This window comes from Pleurodeles waltl, chromosome 12 (assembly GCF_031143425.1).
Source record: "Pleurodeles waltl isolate 20211129_DDA chromosome 12, aPleWal1.hap1.20221129, whole genome shotgun sequence".
NCBI lineage: Eukaryota > Metazoa > Chordata > Amphibia > Caudata > Salamandridae > Pleurodeles > Pleurodeles waltl.
In genome coordinates this window covers 691,582,793-691,599,726 of record NC_090451.1, presented here as the reverse complement: position 1 = coordinate 691,599,726, position 16,934 = coordinate 691,582,793, and the positions used below count along the sequence as shown (strand labels likewise).

Genomic DNA, 16,934 nt, shown 5'->3' with positions numbered 1-16,934 from the left:
CTGACGGGACCAGTGACCTCTGAGGACTGCCCTGCACCTAAAGGACCAAGAAACTCCTGAGAACGGCAGCACTGTTCAGAAACTGCAGAAACTTTGCAACTTTAAAGCAACTTTTAAAGAGAGTCCACTTCCTGCCAGAAGCGTGAGTCTTCACACTCTGCACCCGACGCCCCCAGCTAGAGTTTGGAGAAACCAACACTGCAGAGAGGACTCCCAGGTGACTCCAATGACGTGGACATCCTGAGATGACACCCAACCCCCACTGTGACGCCTGCAGTGAGGATCCAGAGGCTCCCCCTGACCGTGACTGCCTGGAAACAAAGGAACCAGACACCTGGACCAAGAGGAACCACTTAGCAGTGCAGGAGTGACCAGCAGGTGGCCCTCATCCTAGCCCAGCCGGTGGCCTGAGAAGCCCCCCTGTGCCCTGCCTGCATCGCCTAATTGACCCCCGGGGTCCCCCCATTCCTTTCAATAGCAAACCCGACGCCTACTTTGTCCACTGCACCCAGCCGCCCCTTTGCTGCAGATGGTGTGTTTTGTGGGCTTTCTTAACCCCCCCCCCCCCCCCCCCCCCCCCCTTCCACAGTCACAGTGCTCTACAAAAACCCCTGGTCTGCTCCCTGAGAACGCAGGTACTTACCTTCTAGCAGACTGGAAATGGAGCACCCCTGTTCTCCATAGGCACCTATGGGTTTTAGGCCCTCCTTTGGGCTCTGCACCTGACTGGCCCTGTGTTGGTGGTGCTGTGGCTTTGGAGTTGCCTTGAACCCCCTACGGTGGGCTGCCTATGCCCAGGAGACTGATTGTGTAAGTGCTTTACTTACCTGAGAAACCTAACCAAACTTAACCTCCCTCAAGAACTGTCGATTTTGCACTGTGTCCACTTTCAAAATAGCTTATTACCATTTTAACAAAGAGTTCCTAACCTACCTATGTGAAGTACCTTGCATTTGATGTGTTTACTTCAAATCTTTAACCTGTGGTTCTTAAAATAAACTAAGAAAATATATTTTTCTATATAAAAACCTATTTCCTTGAACCCCCAATGGTGGGCTGCCTATGCCCAGGAGACTGACTATAGCGTATTGCCATTTTAACCAAAACTGTGTGTACTACTATTTTAAATCAAAGTTCTATACTTAGCTGTGTGAAGTACCTTGCATTTTATATACTTACCTCAAATGTTGAATCTTGTAGTTCTAAAGATTAATTATAAAAATATATATTTTTCAATATAAAACCCATTGGCCTGGAGTTAAGTCTTTGAGTGTGTGTTCCTCATTTATTGCCTGTTTGTGCAACAAATGCTTAACACTAACCTCATATAAGCCTACTGCTCGACCACACTACCGCAAATAGAGCATTAGTATTATCTAATTTTGCCAGTATCAACCTCTAAGGGGAATCCTTGGACTCTATGTACACTATCTCTCACTTTGAGATAGTATATACAGAGCCAACTTCCTACAAAACCTCACAAGCCTTGGTAGCTGCAAAAGTAGCGGTGCACAGGGGCATTGTCCTGCAAGGAGAGGCAAAGACTCGCCACCTCCTAAGTTGGACAGCTGATAAAGGGAGACCAAGGGGATCACTCGAGCACCACCTGTGTTGCAACATCCACGCAGTTTTACAGGAAAGAGGACCCATGCAGCCAGTTGTTGTTGCAGTTGGTGCCTGCAAATACAGGGGAGTGACTCCTCTCCAAGGGATTCCTTCTTGCTGCTCAGTGGAGACTGAAGACTTGCCATCCTCAGAGGATGCACAGCTAGGGAAATATTATTGAAAGGAGCCGATTGTAGGTTCCTTTGAACTCCAGTGGCCAGAAGTCAAAGTAAATGTTGTGTAGGAGTCCTGCTGTAATCTTGCACGTTGAATCTGAGGATCCACCCAAGGGGGAGACCCTAAATAGGCCTAAAAGGAGGATTGGTCACCTACCAGGGTGACCATTTATCAGGAGGGGGCTGTGATATCACCTGCCTGATCTGGCCACTCAGATGCTCCCAGAGGCCTCTGCCACATTGGATTCAAGATGGCAGAATCAAGTGGCCACCTGGAGGAACTCTGGGCGCCAGCCCTGGGATGGTGATGAACAGGTGAGTGGTAACTTCCATTTCCAATGATCACTTTGGTGCCAGAGCAGGGACTGGAGGTCCCTGAACTGGTGCACACTGGTTTATGCACAGAGGGCACCAAATGTGCCCTTCAAAGCAGACCAGTGGCTTGGGGAAGCTACCCCTTCCAAGCTATGTAACACCTATTTCCAAAGGGAGAGGGTGTTGCCTCCCTCTCCTAAAGTAAATACCTTGTTCTGCCTCCCTGGGGTTGAGCTGGTCAAGGAGCAGGAGGACAGAAACCGGTCTGTAGGATGGCAGTAGCACAGGCTGTCTGAGAGAACCTTGCATACAGGTAGGATCAAAGCTGGGGATCCTCTAAGGGCCTCCAAGAGTGCATTGAATCATACAACCAATACTGGCAACTGTTTGCGATATGATTCAGACATGTTTGATACCAAACATGCTTAGGATCGGAGTTACCATTATGTAGCTGGACATCAGTAGTGACCTATGTCCAAAACACGCATAAAAAGGCGTTCCCGCATTCACAAATTCCAGTAAAATGGAGCTGGAGTTTGTGGGGGCACCTATGCTTGTGCAGGGGTGCCTTTACACACAGGTGCTTGGACACTACCCTCTGGGCTAGGCGGGCCTGTCGTAGGTGTGACTTAGTGACCTAGTGCATTTACTTGTAGTGAAATGGGTGCATACCCCTTTCATGCAGGCTCCAATGGCAGGCCTGCAGATACACTTTTGATGGATTCCCATGGGTGGCATAATACATGCTGCAGCCCATGGGGAGCTGAAGATGAATTTCCAGCACATTGTAGGAGGCTAGCTCAGTTTATGGTGTACTCCTGTGGTATGGCACCCTATACTGAGTCCAGGCAACTCTTAGTGATGCTGAGTAGGTGCTCAAATAGCAAAAGCACTCTAGGGGTAGCCAAGGCGAGCAGCTAAAGCTTATCCAGGAGGAATATGAAGCACTTGAAATCCCATAGTAGTCAGATTGTAACTCGCACACAAGTGTGGAAAAAATAAAGGATACTTTATTACAGCATTGCTACTAGACTAACATTGGTATATCTCCCTTTGGAGATAACTACACACAGTATGTACACAAAGTAGCCACCAGAAATAGCATAAAAAAACACAAGGCCCTATGGGAGAGCCAAACCATATTCTTAAAAAGTGGGATGTGAAAAAGTGAACTCAACCAAGGTAAGTGTGGTAGTTAGCCCAGCGACCAGGTGCAAGATAAGTTACCCAGCCAGTGGTCACATAGGCTAACGCAAAGAGTAGTGGTTGGAGTTTGCGAAATTCAGGACCCTTCCAGTGGACCCCATGGAAACCAGCAGACAATTGGAAGGATGGAGAGTGCCCCTCCCCTAGGATTCCCAGAAGACAGGAGTACCTACACCATGGACCTGGATGCAGAAGCTACTCTGTTTGAAGTCAATGGAAGCTTCGGATTGTCCAGCAGCTGTCATGACGCGTGGACCAGGCCGGTGGAACCCATGGACAGATTCCGGGTGTGGAGGACCTACAGAGGAAGTGGAGAGTCTCCAGCACCCTTGGCGGTGCCTAGGTGGTGCAGGTGGCAATGCCCACCCTCCTGAAGGTGAAGTTCCTGCAAGTCAGTGGAAGAGGTTCAGCTGCGGGGTCCAAGACCTGCCAAACATCCCAGGAGTGGCCTACAAGCTGTCCATTGATTATATCTTGATTGCAGGAGGGTCAGTGACCAGCTGGGTTGCCAACAAACACTGGCAAATGCAAGCAGAAGCAGAGGAAGTATTTGCAAGTTTTTGGGGACTAGCAAAAATGCCAGCAGAAGTTGGAGCCCCCACGAGTGCCGCTGACACACCCCGCCCCCACTCCCCAGAAGCAAACTTGTTTAGTTCAAGCGAAGACCATCACGACCCATCTGGCTTTACTGCCAGAATCTCCTATGATTCTTCCATATTTTCAGAGAAGATTGATCAATAATTCATGAACGGACTAGTTTGACCCTTCTCATCAGTTTGAGCTCCCCATTCCCACAGCTTTCAAATGTATGCCAAAGATACTATTGGACTTTCACCTGCATTAGCACCTTGTCTTTTACTCTTTCAGAATCGGAAAAAGCACTACAATTACTGGATGTTCGCAGATTTTTAAAATTCTATTTGGAAAGGACCAAAACTTGAGTGCACAGGTTTTGGCCACCATTATGCAAAACAAGGCATCGCTTGTTGGCTAGCAGCATGCATAACCTTTTGCGCCAGAAAAGCAAAACTCCCTCTGTGGGGCAAAGTGAATGCACAGTCTACTAAAAATATGTCTACACACAGTTGTCTCTCTCCTGTCATGCGCCACGCAGCATTGAACACCAGGCGGACAGTCATTTAACAATGCTACCTGGATTTGAATACTGCAAAAGTCTCTTCAGGTGGGCAGGTGCATCTGCAGCATTTGTTTTGTGTCTGCTTGCTGCTTATTTGAAGATTTGACTGCTCCATATTCTGGATTAAGCTTTAGGATCTGAATCCCATTTAGTGATTCACTTACAACAGACCTGTTCTATGACATTTTGAGCTGTGTGCGTCTTTTGGGGAGTTGGGTGCTCATCTCATCCCCAACTTCTGGATGAAGTTGGCGTCCGCTCAAATTACGTGAATGTGCTATTAATAGTAGTTTTGCCTGATTGTCGTTTTAGCACTGTTTTATGTCTATTTAAAATTACTGGGGATTCCCAACCTGACAATAGAAAATGATTTGAGCATATGAAACTGTGAAACATATCAACACTTATTAACTTGAGTAAAAGTGAAGTAAATACATTCTTACACATGTGTTCTGTCTGCTCAGACTGTCACATACATATGAGCTGAGACTGAAGGGCTTACCTTACTAAGGGGAGTAAAATTTACTATATTGAAATCTCTAGGTTATTTACCCACTGATTACCTGGCAATTAAGAGAAATATGGAAGTGGAATCTTGAAATTCTGGTGAATCAGAATTCTCCTAGCAGAGAGGGAATAATTTGCACTGTTCCTCCTTTTTGTATTTGTCAATAGAATGGAGTGCCTCATATTTGCCTTATTTTGCTGGGGAGACTTCAGTGTCACTGAAGCTTTGTACCTCCATTGCGTACGTTTTTTGTAAGAAGGATGTACTGAATATCAGTCCTTTTTTAAATTCTGACTTATTTATGCCACTCCATGGCAGAAATATTGTAGAGTTATGAAACGTTGAGCTTTTGTCTTAACATGATCTAGATAAAACCTAATGAGAGATTTGATGTTTTTGTGTTTCAGAAGCGGAGAGCCAGGAATTATTCCATCTATGAACAGGTCGATGTCTGTGCCAGATTCAGGTTCCATGTGGGACTTACATACCTCAGCTTCACAGCAAGCAGGTAAAAATGACTGACTGCATCACAGGGCGTTCCTTTGGAGGTTATCTGAGAAGCCTCTATTGGAAGTCTGTGGAGGCTAATGGCAAATTATTTCTAAACTGTTGCTCCCCGTTAAAAGCATTATATACTTAGGATGTTTATGACTGTGGACTGTCACTGGAGATTCTGTGGTTTCCATGGGATTGTTTCTATAAAGTAAAATACATTTTGAAAATGTAGAATGATAGCTTGTATAACTATAGAAAAAGTGTGCATCTGATAAATCCAGTGACTTGTTGCTCCCCTCCGACCTTCAATATCATAATTGGGAGTTCTATTCCACCCACAAAGTCCTAAACGTCGGCTGAAGTTGCCCGCATTTATTTCTCTAGACCGATCTCATGACATGACATCTACCTCCATGAATATACCTTCTCCTATGTCTAAAGCAATCATTACATTCCCTGTTGCACCACCAAGCCGACATATTAACTAGCCCCTCTATCCTTAGCCACTACTCTTTCTGTACCCCCTCTACTAATATTTGACTTCCTTTTAAGCCAGGCTGATTAAGATCAGTCTGTTCTGCTACTTCAGGGTACTTGTTTTAGTTTCTGTGGAACTGTTACTGCTTGTGGAAGGTGATTCAACCTCCTACTACAGCAAGGTTTCCTCCTCAGATTTATAGGCTTTAATATAATTATATACCCCATATAAAGCTGTGGGGTCTCCAACTAATGCCCTTCATCAGTACTTTCCTATTTCCTTGCTTCCGGCTGATATTTTTCTGTGGCAAATTTGAGAGGGGTTAATCAGACCTAGGCTCCTATTTGCAAAATGTTTAGTGTGATGCCAATATATTTAAATAAAGATTGCCTCTACTTTTGTGAACACCCTTTGTCCGGGGAACAGAACAAATGGTACTGCTGTAAACTGGAAATGGACTGTTCAGCTGTAAAACAAATATTGTCTTTGGTGACAAATCAATATTTTAAAATATATGCATCCAAAAAAATCTAATGAGAACTTGTGTTGTAAATGAAGGCCAAAAAGGATATGTTGAAACACCACCATTCTTGTTCCAAGAGCCCGAGGTTGAGAATTACCTGAGACCTCCATGCTTCTTCAAGATGAGACAGTGTGTTGAGTGCCATCTCTGACCGCTCAGAGGGAGGGATGTTGAAGGGATGAATTATTTTGCTCCTTTTGAATATTGAGGAGATTTGCCCCATAAAGACATTTAGGTGGGGGCAATGGCTTAATGGAAGGGGCGGTTCTTCACAGATGACAGAGGGGAGAAAAAAAGATGACACTATGTAGGAAGTTGGCTCTGTATGCACTATTTCAAAGTAAGGAATAGTATGCAGAGTCCAAGGGTTCCCCTTAGAGGTAAGATAGTGGCAATTCTCTTCCAGGGGATCCTCATCAATAGTCATAAACATTGAATATTCCCGCCCTTGTGCGGGGACCCCGGAGCATATATAAAATACACACATATAAAGTATGAAATATGCACGAAAAATATATATATATATATATATATAGCATTTTTAGTAGACATATCTTTCATACTAAACTCATATATACATGTGTAAAACAGCAATGCAGGCTATAATCATAAACAGGCTAAAATGCTTTATTTCTATGAAGTTTTTTATTTTTAAATTTTTTTAATCATTATAAAATTACAATAGAGAATAAATATCTACCCAAGCCCCCAAAACTGGGCGTAGGGAAATAAGCAGTAGTCACTAGAGAAAAAAACTACATTGAAAAACAATGGAGCATTCTTAGCCAATAGGCTGCATGCAGGTTAACACAGGAGAACCATAAAAACTTTGGCACTGTGCCTTTAAGACCCTGAGCACCTCCAGTATCCCACCATGCCTCAGGGGTGAAGGAGAGGTGACAGTTGGTTCACAGTTAGGTCAGTTCTTTTTTCCGGCTTCTTCTGAGAGGATCCTGGAGCATTGAGCTCTCAGTTTTTCTGAGTTTTTCGCAGAAAAATACTTTAAAACAGCGTTTTTTCCTGTTTTACTCGACATCTAACATCATTGTCTGAGTTTGGCAGTTTTTTCCTGACAGAAAAATGCCTTCCCTTTTTGTCAAATGCCCCTCTTGTGGGAAGAAGGCCCAGTCAGATCCACACACTCTTTGTATTGTGTGCCTGCCTCAGAGTCACTGTCCTAACACTTGCAAACACTGCAAGAACATGTCAAAGAGGACTCTGAAGGACAGAGAAAAGATCAGGCTTCATGGGCTTCACGAGAGGCAGAAAACATCATCCTCTTCGCTTCCCAGGCAGCCAACAAGCCACTCTCAGGAGAGAAAGGCTAGGTCGACGTCAGCAGGTAGGAAAGTAAGTACCTGTTTGTTCCCCGTCGACGTCGTCGCTGCCACCATCTCACCGCCATAGATTGCCGTTGACGGTGACCCTCCCGACGTCGAGAGAACATGGCCATCGCAGGGGCATATCTCCGTCGACGGCAGCCTGCCAATCGATGTCGAGCCATCACCGGTGTGCCCGTTCGCCACTGAAGGCCACACGCCACCCGACGTCAAAATCGCCACGGCGGCAAGAGCGACATCCGCCGTCGGCCACCCACCGCTCCACGTCGAGGCACACGACGGCGAGCAGGTCGAGGTCCAGAGATCGCCGTTCGACGTCAAGACACTCAACGTCGAGGCAAGAACAACCGGCGGCGCGCCCTTCGACGTCAGCACAGCCGTCGACGCTGACACATGTTTTACCTGTCTCGCAGGGAGTAGAACATCGCCTTCCGCCAGCAGATAAGGCCGCTCCATCTCCAGTGGTCTCCATACGGAGCGATTCTTCTCGTTCGAGAGCTGCATCATCGGGCATGTTTCACCCATCAGTTTGTCTCCAAGATGGTTGGAGAGCCTTAATAGACCAGCGGCCTCCCCGAATTCGCAGTATTCACGAATGTACTCTCCTACTGCCTCTCTCCCGAGAACACCATCATCAACAGCGCCGGCAGGACGGGCTCGTTCTGCTTCTTGTCAACTGACCACGAGGCCTGGGCGCTCTGTTACAGCGTCTCGCAGCAGGTCACGTTTCCAGCGACGATCTAGGTCACGATCACGACACACGGCCCTCTTGGTCGTCATCAGGGTCATCCGTCGGACTTTACTCCCCCACCTTAACAGATTCTCCACCAGCTAGAGTCTCACCGGTGGATGACATCACTACTTTTAATGAGGTACTTTTCAGGGGAGCACAGAAGTTAAATATAGAGGTTCCAGAACCATCTACCTCCTCGTCAGTCATTTTTGAGACTCTACAACATAGAGCTGTTTCGAAAAAGCTACTGCCGCTAGTGCCTGGTCTGTTGCAGCCAACCATGGACACTTTTTTGGCGCCAGCCACCCTCAAATCTGCTCCGGCTAGGATTTTGAAAAAATATAAAGCGCCTGAACAGGATCCTTTATTCCTAAGAACGGATCCGCCACCGGACTCCGTAATATTGGCCGCAGCCCGAAAAACTCACTCGGTGGCATCATCCTCCACGGTCCCACCGGACAAAGAGAGCAGGCATCTAGACTCTCTGGGGAGAAAAATGTGCGGCACGGCGACATCTATAATGAAAGTCTCCAGCGCGTCTGCACTCCTGGGCAGGTATGACCGTTCTCTGTGGGACTCTCAACAGGTTCACAGAAAAGTTACCTAGGGAAGACAGACAGGACTTCAAAGAGATCCTGCAAGAGGGATGTCTGGTATCCAACCAAGTCATCAGCGCAGCGGCAGATGGGGCAGACTTAGCTGCACATGGGTACGCACATGGAATCTGTGCAAGAAGGTCTTCCTGGCTGAGACTGACTGGTTTAAAACAGGAAGCACAACAGCGCATCCTAAATCTTCCATTCAACGGGAACTCGCTGTTTGGTACCCATATGGATGAAGAAATGGCACGCATGAAGACCGAAGTGGACACCATGAGGGCAGTAGGCCTGGAAAGGAAGAAGGACTTCAGGCGGAGGTATAGGCCTTATGACAGGCGCCCTTTCCAGCAGAGGGTTCAAACCCCTCACTGGTCCCAGAGGCCATAGCAAAGGCAGGGACGCCCTCTTTTTCAGGCTCGTAAGGCCCCAAAGGAGCGAGGGTCAAGTAGACCTCAACAGTCCACACCAAAAGCGCCAGCCAAACAATGAGATCTTGCTTCCATCGACACTGTGCACCACTCCGGTGGGGGGAAGTATCACAGATTTTCTTCACGAGTGGCACTCTATCACAAAAGACAAATGGGTGCTCAACATTGTCGAAAATGGCTACTCTCTTCTTTTCAGACAACCTCCACCGCACTTGCCACCAGCCAAATGCAATCCATCTCATGTCAGCCTACTGCACAAAGAGGCTCTCGCCCTCTTACGAAAGAAGGCAATAGAAAAGGTTCCACTTGCGCACAGAGGTAAGGGGGTTTACTCCCGTTATTTTCTGGTTGCGAAAAAAGGCTGAGAGGGCGTTTTCAGACCGATTCTGGACTTACTGCTTCGGAACAAGTACATAAGAAAACAGAAGTTCAGGATGCTGGCTCTTCACCAAATTTTCCCTCAGCTACATCAGGGAGACTGGATGTGCTCCATCGACCTGCAGGATGCATACTTTCACATCCCGATAGCTCCCAAGCATCGGAAATTCTTGCGCTTCCAGATAGCCTCACAGCACTATCAGTTCAAAGTGCTACCATTCGGCCTGAAATCTGCCCCCCCCCCCCCCCCCCCCCCTCTTCTCGAAATGTGTGGCAGTGGTAGCGGCACATCTTCGAAAACAAAAAATCTTCATCTACCCATACCTAGACGACTGGCTACTGAAAGCTTCCTCTCCGGATCAGGCGAGAAACCATCGGGACATTGTGCTCAAGGTTTTCGAGTCTCTAGGTCTTCAAGTCAACTACCAAAAGTCCACCTTGATTCCAACACAGAACCTCCACTACCTGGGAGCTATACTAAACACACAGCTCCAAAGAGTGTATCCTTCGGAGGAACGACTATTATCAATAAAGAGGAAGTGTCAAGACCTGTTAAAATCCGACGCACCTACGGCCCGTCAGGTGACATCTCTGCTGGGCTCCATGTCATCATGCATTTTCATTGTCCCAAATGCCAGGCTGCACATGAGGCCCCTCCAAGAGGCGTTGGAGAACTGGAGCCAAAGGACAGGTTGCTGGGAGGACAGAGTGCGGCTACCGATAGCAGCACGTCAGTCATTGCAATGGTGGCTGCACAGACCTCACCTGTCAGTAGGGGCTCCGTTTCACCAGGTAATTCCATCAGACACTCTGGTAACGGATGCGTCTCGTCAGGGATGGGGGGGCTCATCTAGGTCCCCTTCAAGCTCAGGGCCTGTGGTCTGACAACGAAAGGAAGTACCACATCAATCTGCTGGAGCTCAGAGCGGTCCATCTGGCTCTCAAGTCTTTTGCTCCATCGATTCAGGGGAAATCTCTCCTAATACAAACGGACAATACAACCACAATGTATTATTTGAACAGACGGGGGGGAACGAGATCCCTACCCCTATCTCGGGAGTCCCAAACAATCTGGCATTGGCTCCTGGCCAGAGGAATGTCACTTACAGCGGTTCACCTACCAGGTCAACAAAACGTGGAAGCAGATTTCCTGAGCAGACACCTAGAGGATGCCCACGATTGTGTCCTACACGGCGAAGTCGTCGAAGACATCTTTGCTCAATGGGGTCGGCCTCAATTGGTTCTCTTCGCAGACGAAGTAAACAAGAACTGCCCAGACTTCGCATCCAGGTTCTACCGTCCGGGATCTCGAGGGAATGCCCTGTTGATCGACTGGTCAGGGATATTTCTCTATGCTTTTCCACCGATTCCCCTCATACCGGTAGTGATCAACAAACTTTACAGATCCAGCACCAGAATGATTCTCATAGTGCCGCAATGGCCCCGTCAATTCTGGTACACAGATCTCCTCAACCTATCGGAACAACCTCACAGGAGGCTGCCGTGCAGACCGGATCTTCTGAGCAGGATGGAGGGCAGGGTTCTGCATCCCAACCTACCCTCTCTGAGCTTGACAGCATGGCTCCTGAATTCCTGCAGTATGGGCACCTAGGGCTGTCGCAGGAGTGCATGAACATTTTGAAAGAGTCCAGACGACCTTCCACGCGGCGTTCTTGCGCGTTTAAGTGGAAGAGGTTCTACATATGGTGCTGTCAACAAGGTCAGAATCCCATACGGGCTCAGGAGGATGTCATATTGTCTTACTTACTCCATCTGGCAAAGTCCGGTCTGCAGGTATCATCTATTAAGGTACATTTGTCTGCCACTACAGCCTATCGAAGTCACCTTCTCAGGAATCCTTCTGTTCGATGGCATCTGTCGCTGTAGATACGCATGTTTTGCATAGCTCGCCATCTGGTGTTGGGCCGGAGTGTTACAAGTTGTTTTTCTTCGAAGAAGTCTTTCGAGTCACGGGACCGAGTGACTCCTCCTTTTGTCTCCATTGTGCATGGGCGTCGACTCCATCTTCGATTGTTTTTTTTCCGCCATCGGGTTCGGACGTGTTCCTGTCCCTCCGAGTTTCGGAACGGAAAGATAGCTAATTTCGGAAGATTTTCGTTGGTATTGTTGCGTTCGGGGTCGGCAAAGTTAGATTCAACACCGCGTCTAAGATCGAAGAGCTCCGGTGCCCTTCGGGGTAATTTTTTCGATCCCCCGTCGGGGCCTGGTCGGCCCGACCGCGTGCAGAAGAACGCCGATGGAACGGACCCCGTTCCGTTTCTGTCCCAAATGCCACAATAAATACCCCTATACAGACCAACACTTGGTCTGCAACCTGTGCCTGTCACCTGAGCACAGTGAAGACACCTGCGAGGCCTGTCGTGCGTTCTGGTCCCGAAAAACTCTCCGAGACCATCTAGCCAGAAGACTTCAGATGGCGTCCGCGCCGACAGCCCACCGGGAGTTCGAGGAACAAGAAGAGGAGGGAACCTTTTCGATCCAAGAATCGGACTCCGAAGGATTCGACGATACACAAACCGTGAGTAGGACGTCGAAAACCACTCAGAAGAAGATTTACAAGGCCCAGGGGACGCCACTGCAACCAGGCCATGGCTCGACCCATAAATTCGGTGACCGACCGTCGGCACCGAAAAAGGCCCAAACAGTGCCGAGATCGTCCGACTCCGGTCGAGACACCGGCACGCAGCCTTCTCGGGACCGAGAAAGTGCTGGAGACAAGCATCGACACCAAGATACCGGTGTAGACACGGCTCGACGCCGAGACAGCGGCACCGAAGAAGTTCGACGCCGAGAGGTTTCGGCCCCGAAAAAGAAAAAAGTCACCTCGGAGCCGGAAAAAGATGCAGACAGGGTTTCGGTGCCAAAACAAACTGCAACCGACCCAGTTTCAGGCTCTTATACAGAAGAGCACTCGTTAACCTCCCAAATGCAAAAGCATAGGTTTGAGGAAGAACTACACTCAACGGATGTAGACCATACGCAAAAGCGTATTTTCATACAGCAGGGGACAGGAAAAATAAGCACCCTTCCCCCTATTAGAAGAAAGAGAAGATTGGAGTTCCAAAGTGAAAAAACACCACAAACAAAAGTGGTGAAAAAAGTTACCCCACCACCCTCTCCTCCACCTGTGATTAACGTCTCACCAGCACAAACTCCATCACATTCCCCAGCTCACACCACCATGAGCCAGGGTGACCAAGATCAAGACGCATGGGACTTATACGACGCCCCAGTGTCAGATAACAGTCCGGAGGCATACCCTACGAAGCCATCTCCACCAGAGGACAGCACTGCGTATTCTCAAGTGGTGGCTAGAGCAGCACAATTTCACAATGTAAGCCTCCACTCAGAACAGGTCGAGGATGACTTTTTATTCAACACACTCTCCTCCACCCACAGCTCCTACCAAAGCCTGCCTATGCTCCCTGGTATGCTCCGGCACGCAAAAGAAATCTTTAAGGAGCCGGTCAAAAGTAGGGCAATCACACCAAGAGTGGAAAAAAAGTATAAGGCGCCTCCTACAGACCCGGCTTTCATCACTACACAGCTGCCACCAGACTCTGTCGTTGTAGGAGCAGCTAGGAAAAGGGCCAACTCCCACACATCTGGAGATGCACCACCCCCAGATAAAGAAAGCCGCAAGTTCGATGCAGCTGGTAAAAGAGTTGCAGCACAAGCTGCAAACCAGTGGCGCATCGCTAACTCCCAGGCACTACTTGCGCGCTATGACAGAGCCCATTGGGATGAGATGCAACATCTCATTGACCATCTGCCCAAGGACCTACAAAATAGGGCAAAACAAGTGGTTGAGGAGGGACAGACCATTTCCAACAACCAAATCCGCTCCTCCATGGACGCTGCAGATACAGCTGCACGGACAATTAATACATCTGTAACTATCAGAAGGCATGCATGGCTCCGAACGTCTGGATTTAAACCAGAGATTCAGCAAGCAGTTCTCAATATGCCTTTTAACGAAAAAGAACTGTTTGGTCCAGAAGTGGACACAGCGATTGAGAAACTCAAAAAAGACACGGACACTGCTAAAGCCATGGGCGCAGTCTACTCCCCGCAGAGCAGAGGGAATTACAGCACATTCCGTAAAACACCCTTTAGAGGGGGATTTCGGGGTCAGAGCACACAAGCCAGCACCTCACAGGCAACACCGTCCAGTTACCAGGGACAGTACAGAGGAGGTTTTCGGGGACAATATAGAGGAGGGCAATTCCCTAGGAATAGAGGAAAATTTCAAAGCCCCAAAACCCCTACTACTAAGCAGTGACTCGCATGTCACTGACCCCCTCCACACAACACCAGTGGGGGGAAGAATAAGTCATTATTACAAAGCATGGGAGGAAATCACTACAGACACTTGGGTTCTAGCAATTATCCAACATGGTTATTGCATAGAATTTCTACAATTCCCTCCAAACATACCACCAAAAGCACAAAATTTGACAAAACATCATTCCAATCTCCTGGAGATAGAAGTGCAGGCACTATTGCAAAAGAATGCAATCGAATTAGTGCCAAACACACAAATAAACACAGGAGTTTACTCACTGTACTTTCTGATACCAAAGAAGGACAAAACGCTGAGACCAATCCTAGACCTCAGAATAGTGAACACATTCATCAAATCAGACCACTTTCACATGGTCACACTACAAGAAGTATTACCATTGCTAAACTACACGACTACATGTCAACTTTAGACCTCAAGGACGCGTATTTCCATATACCAATACACCCATCGCACAGGAAATACCTAAGGTTTGTATTCAAAGGAATACATTACCAATTCAAGGTACTGCCTTTCGGATTAACAACCGCACCAAGAGTCTTTACCAAATGTCTAGCGGTAGTCGCTGCACACATCAGAAGGCAGCAAATACATGTGTTCCCATATCTAGACGACTGGCTAATCAAGGCCCATTCGTTAATAGAGTGCTCAAATCACACAAATCAGATCATACAAACCCTCTTCAAACTAGGGTTCACCGTCAACTTCACGAAATCCAACATTCTGCCGTGCAAGGTACAACAATACCTAGGAGCCATAATAGACACAACAAAAGGAGTAGCCACTCCAAGTCCCCAAAGAATTCAAAATTTCAACACCATCATACAACGCATGTATCCAACACAAAAGATACAAGCAAAGATGATATTACAACTCCTAGGCATGATGTCTTCATGCATAGCCATTGTCCCAAACGCAAGACTGCACATGAGGCCCTTACAACAGTGCCTAGCATCACAGTGGTCTCAAGCACAGGGTCATCTTCTAGATCTGGTGTTAATAGACCGCCAAACTTACCTCTCGCTTCTGTGGTGGAACAACATAAATTTAAACAAAGGGCGGCCTTTCCAAGACCCAGTGCCACAATACGTAATAACAACAGATGCTTCCATGACAGGGTGGGGAGCACACCTCGATCAACACAGCATACAAGGACAATGGAACGTACATCAAACAAAACTGCATATAAATCACCTAGAACTTCTAGCAGTTTTTCAAGCACTAAAAGCTTTCCAACCAATAATAGTTCACAAATACATTCTCGTCAAGACAGACAACATGACAACAATGTATTATCTAAACAAGCAAGGGGGGACACACTCCACGCAGTTAAGCCTGCTAGCACAAAAAATTTGGCGTTGGGCAATTCACAACCAAATTCGCCTAATAGCACAATTTATACCAGGGATCCAAAATCAACTCGCAGACAACCTCTCTCGAGATCACCAACAGGTCCACGAATGGGAAATTCACCACCAAATTCTGAACACCTATTTCAAACTCTGGGGAACACCTCAAATAGACTTGTTTGCGACGAAGGAGAACGCAAAATGCCAAAACTTTGCATCCAGATACCCACACAAACAGTCCCAAGGCAATGCCCTATGGATGAACTGGTCAGGGATATTTGCTTACGCTTTTCCTCCTCTCCCTCTCCTTCCTTACCTGGTAAACAAACTCAGTCAAAACAAACTCAAACTCATATTAATAGCACCAACTTGGGCAAGGCAACCCTGGTACACAACGCTGCTGGACCTATCAGTAGTACCCTACATCAAATTGCCCAACAGGCCAGATCTGTTGACACAACACAACCAAAAGATCAGACACCCAGATCCAGCATCGCTGAATCTAGCAATCTGGCTCCTGAGATCCTAGAATTCGGGCACTTACAACTTACCCAAGAATGTATGGAAGTCATAAAGCAAGCCAGAAGGCCATCCACCAGGCACTGCTATGCAAGTAAATGGAAGAGGTTTGTTTGCTACTGCCATATTAATCAAATACAACCATTACACACAACTCCAGAACATGTAGTGGGTTACTTGCTTCACTTACAAAAATCTAACCTGGCTTTCTCTTCCATTAAAATACACCTTGCAGCAATATCTGCATACCTGCAGAGACTACCTATTCAACTTCCCTATATAAGATACCAGTCATTAAAGCATTCATGGAGGGCCTTAGGAGAATTATACCACCAAGAACACCACCTGTTCCTTCATGGAACCTAAATGTTGTCCTAACTAGACTTATGGGTCCACCTTTTGAACCCATGCACTCCTGCGAAATACAGTTCCTAACCTGGAAGGTTGCATTTCTCCTTGCCATTACTTCCCTAAGAAGAGTAAGCGAGATTCAGGCGTTTACAATACAAGAACCTTTTATACAACTACACAAGAATAAGGTCGTCCTAAGGACTAATCCTAAATTTTTGCCAAAGGTTATTTCACCGTTCCATCTAAATCAAACAGTGGAACTTCCAGTGTTCTTTCCACAGCCAGATACCGTAGCTGAAAGGGCACTACATACATTAGATGTCAAAAGAGCATTAATGTATTACATTGACAGAACAAAGAACATCAGAAAGACTAAACAACTATTTATTGCATTTCAAAAACCTCATGCAGGAAACCCAATATCAAAACAAGGTATAGCCAGATGGATAGTTAAATGCATCCAAATCTG

The 16,934-nt window shown here is 47.1% G+C and overlaps 1 protein-coding gene across 1 annotated transcript in view; it reads left to right on the top strand.

The window, feature by feature from the left end:
• The window catches only part of GIGYF1 (GRB10 interacting GYF protein 1), a 656,843-nt gene that overhangs the window by 491,704 nt on the left and 148,205 nt on the right, over window positions 1-16,934 (top strand). Inside the window, exon 18 of the mRNA XM_069215543.1 lies at window positions 5,356-5,456. Coding sequence (XP_069071644.1) covers window positions 5,356-5,456 — 101 coding nt within the window. The remainder of the gene's footprint in view (window positions 1-5,355; window positions 5,457-16,934) is intronic.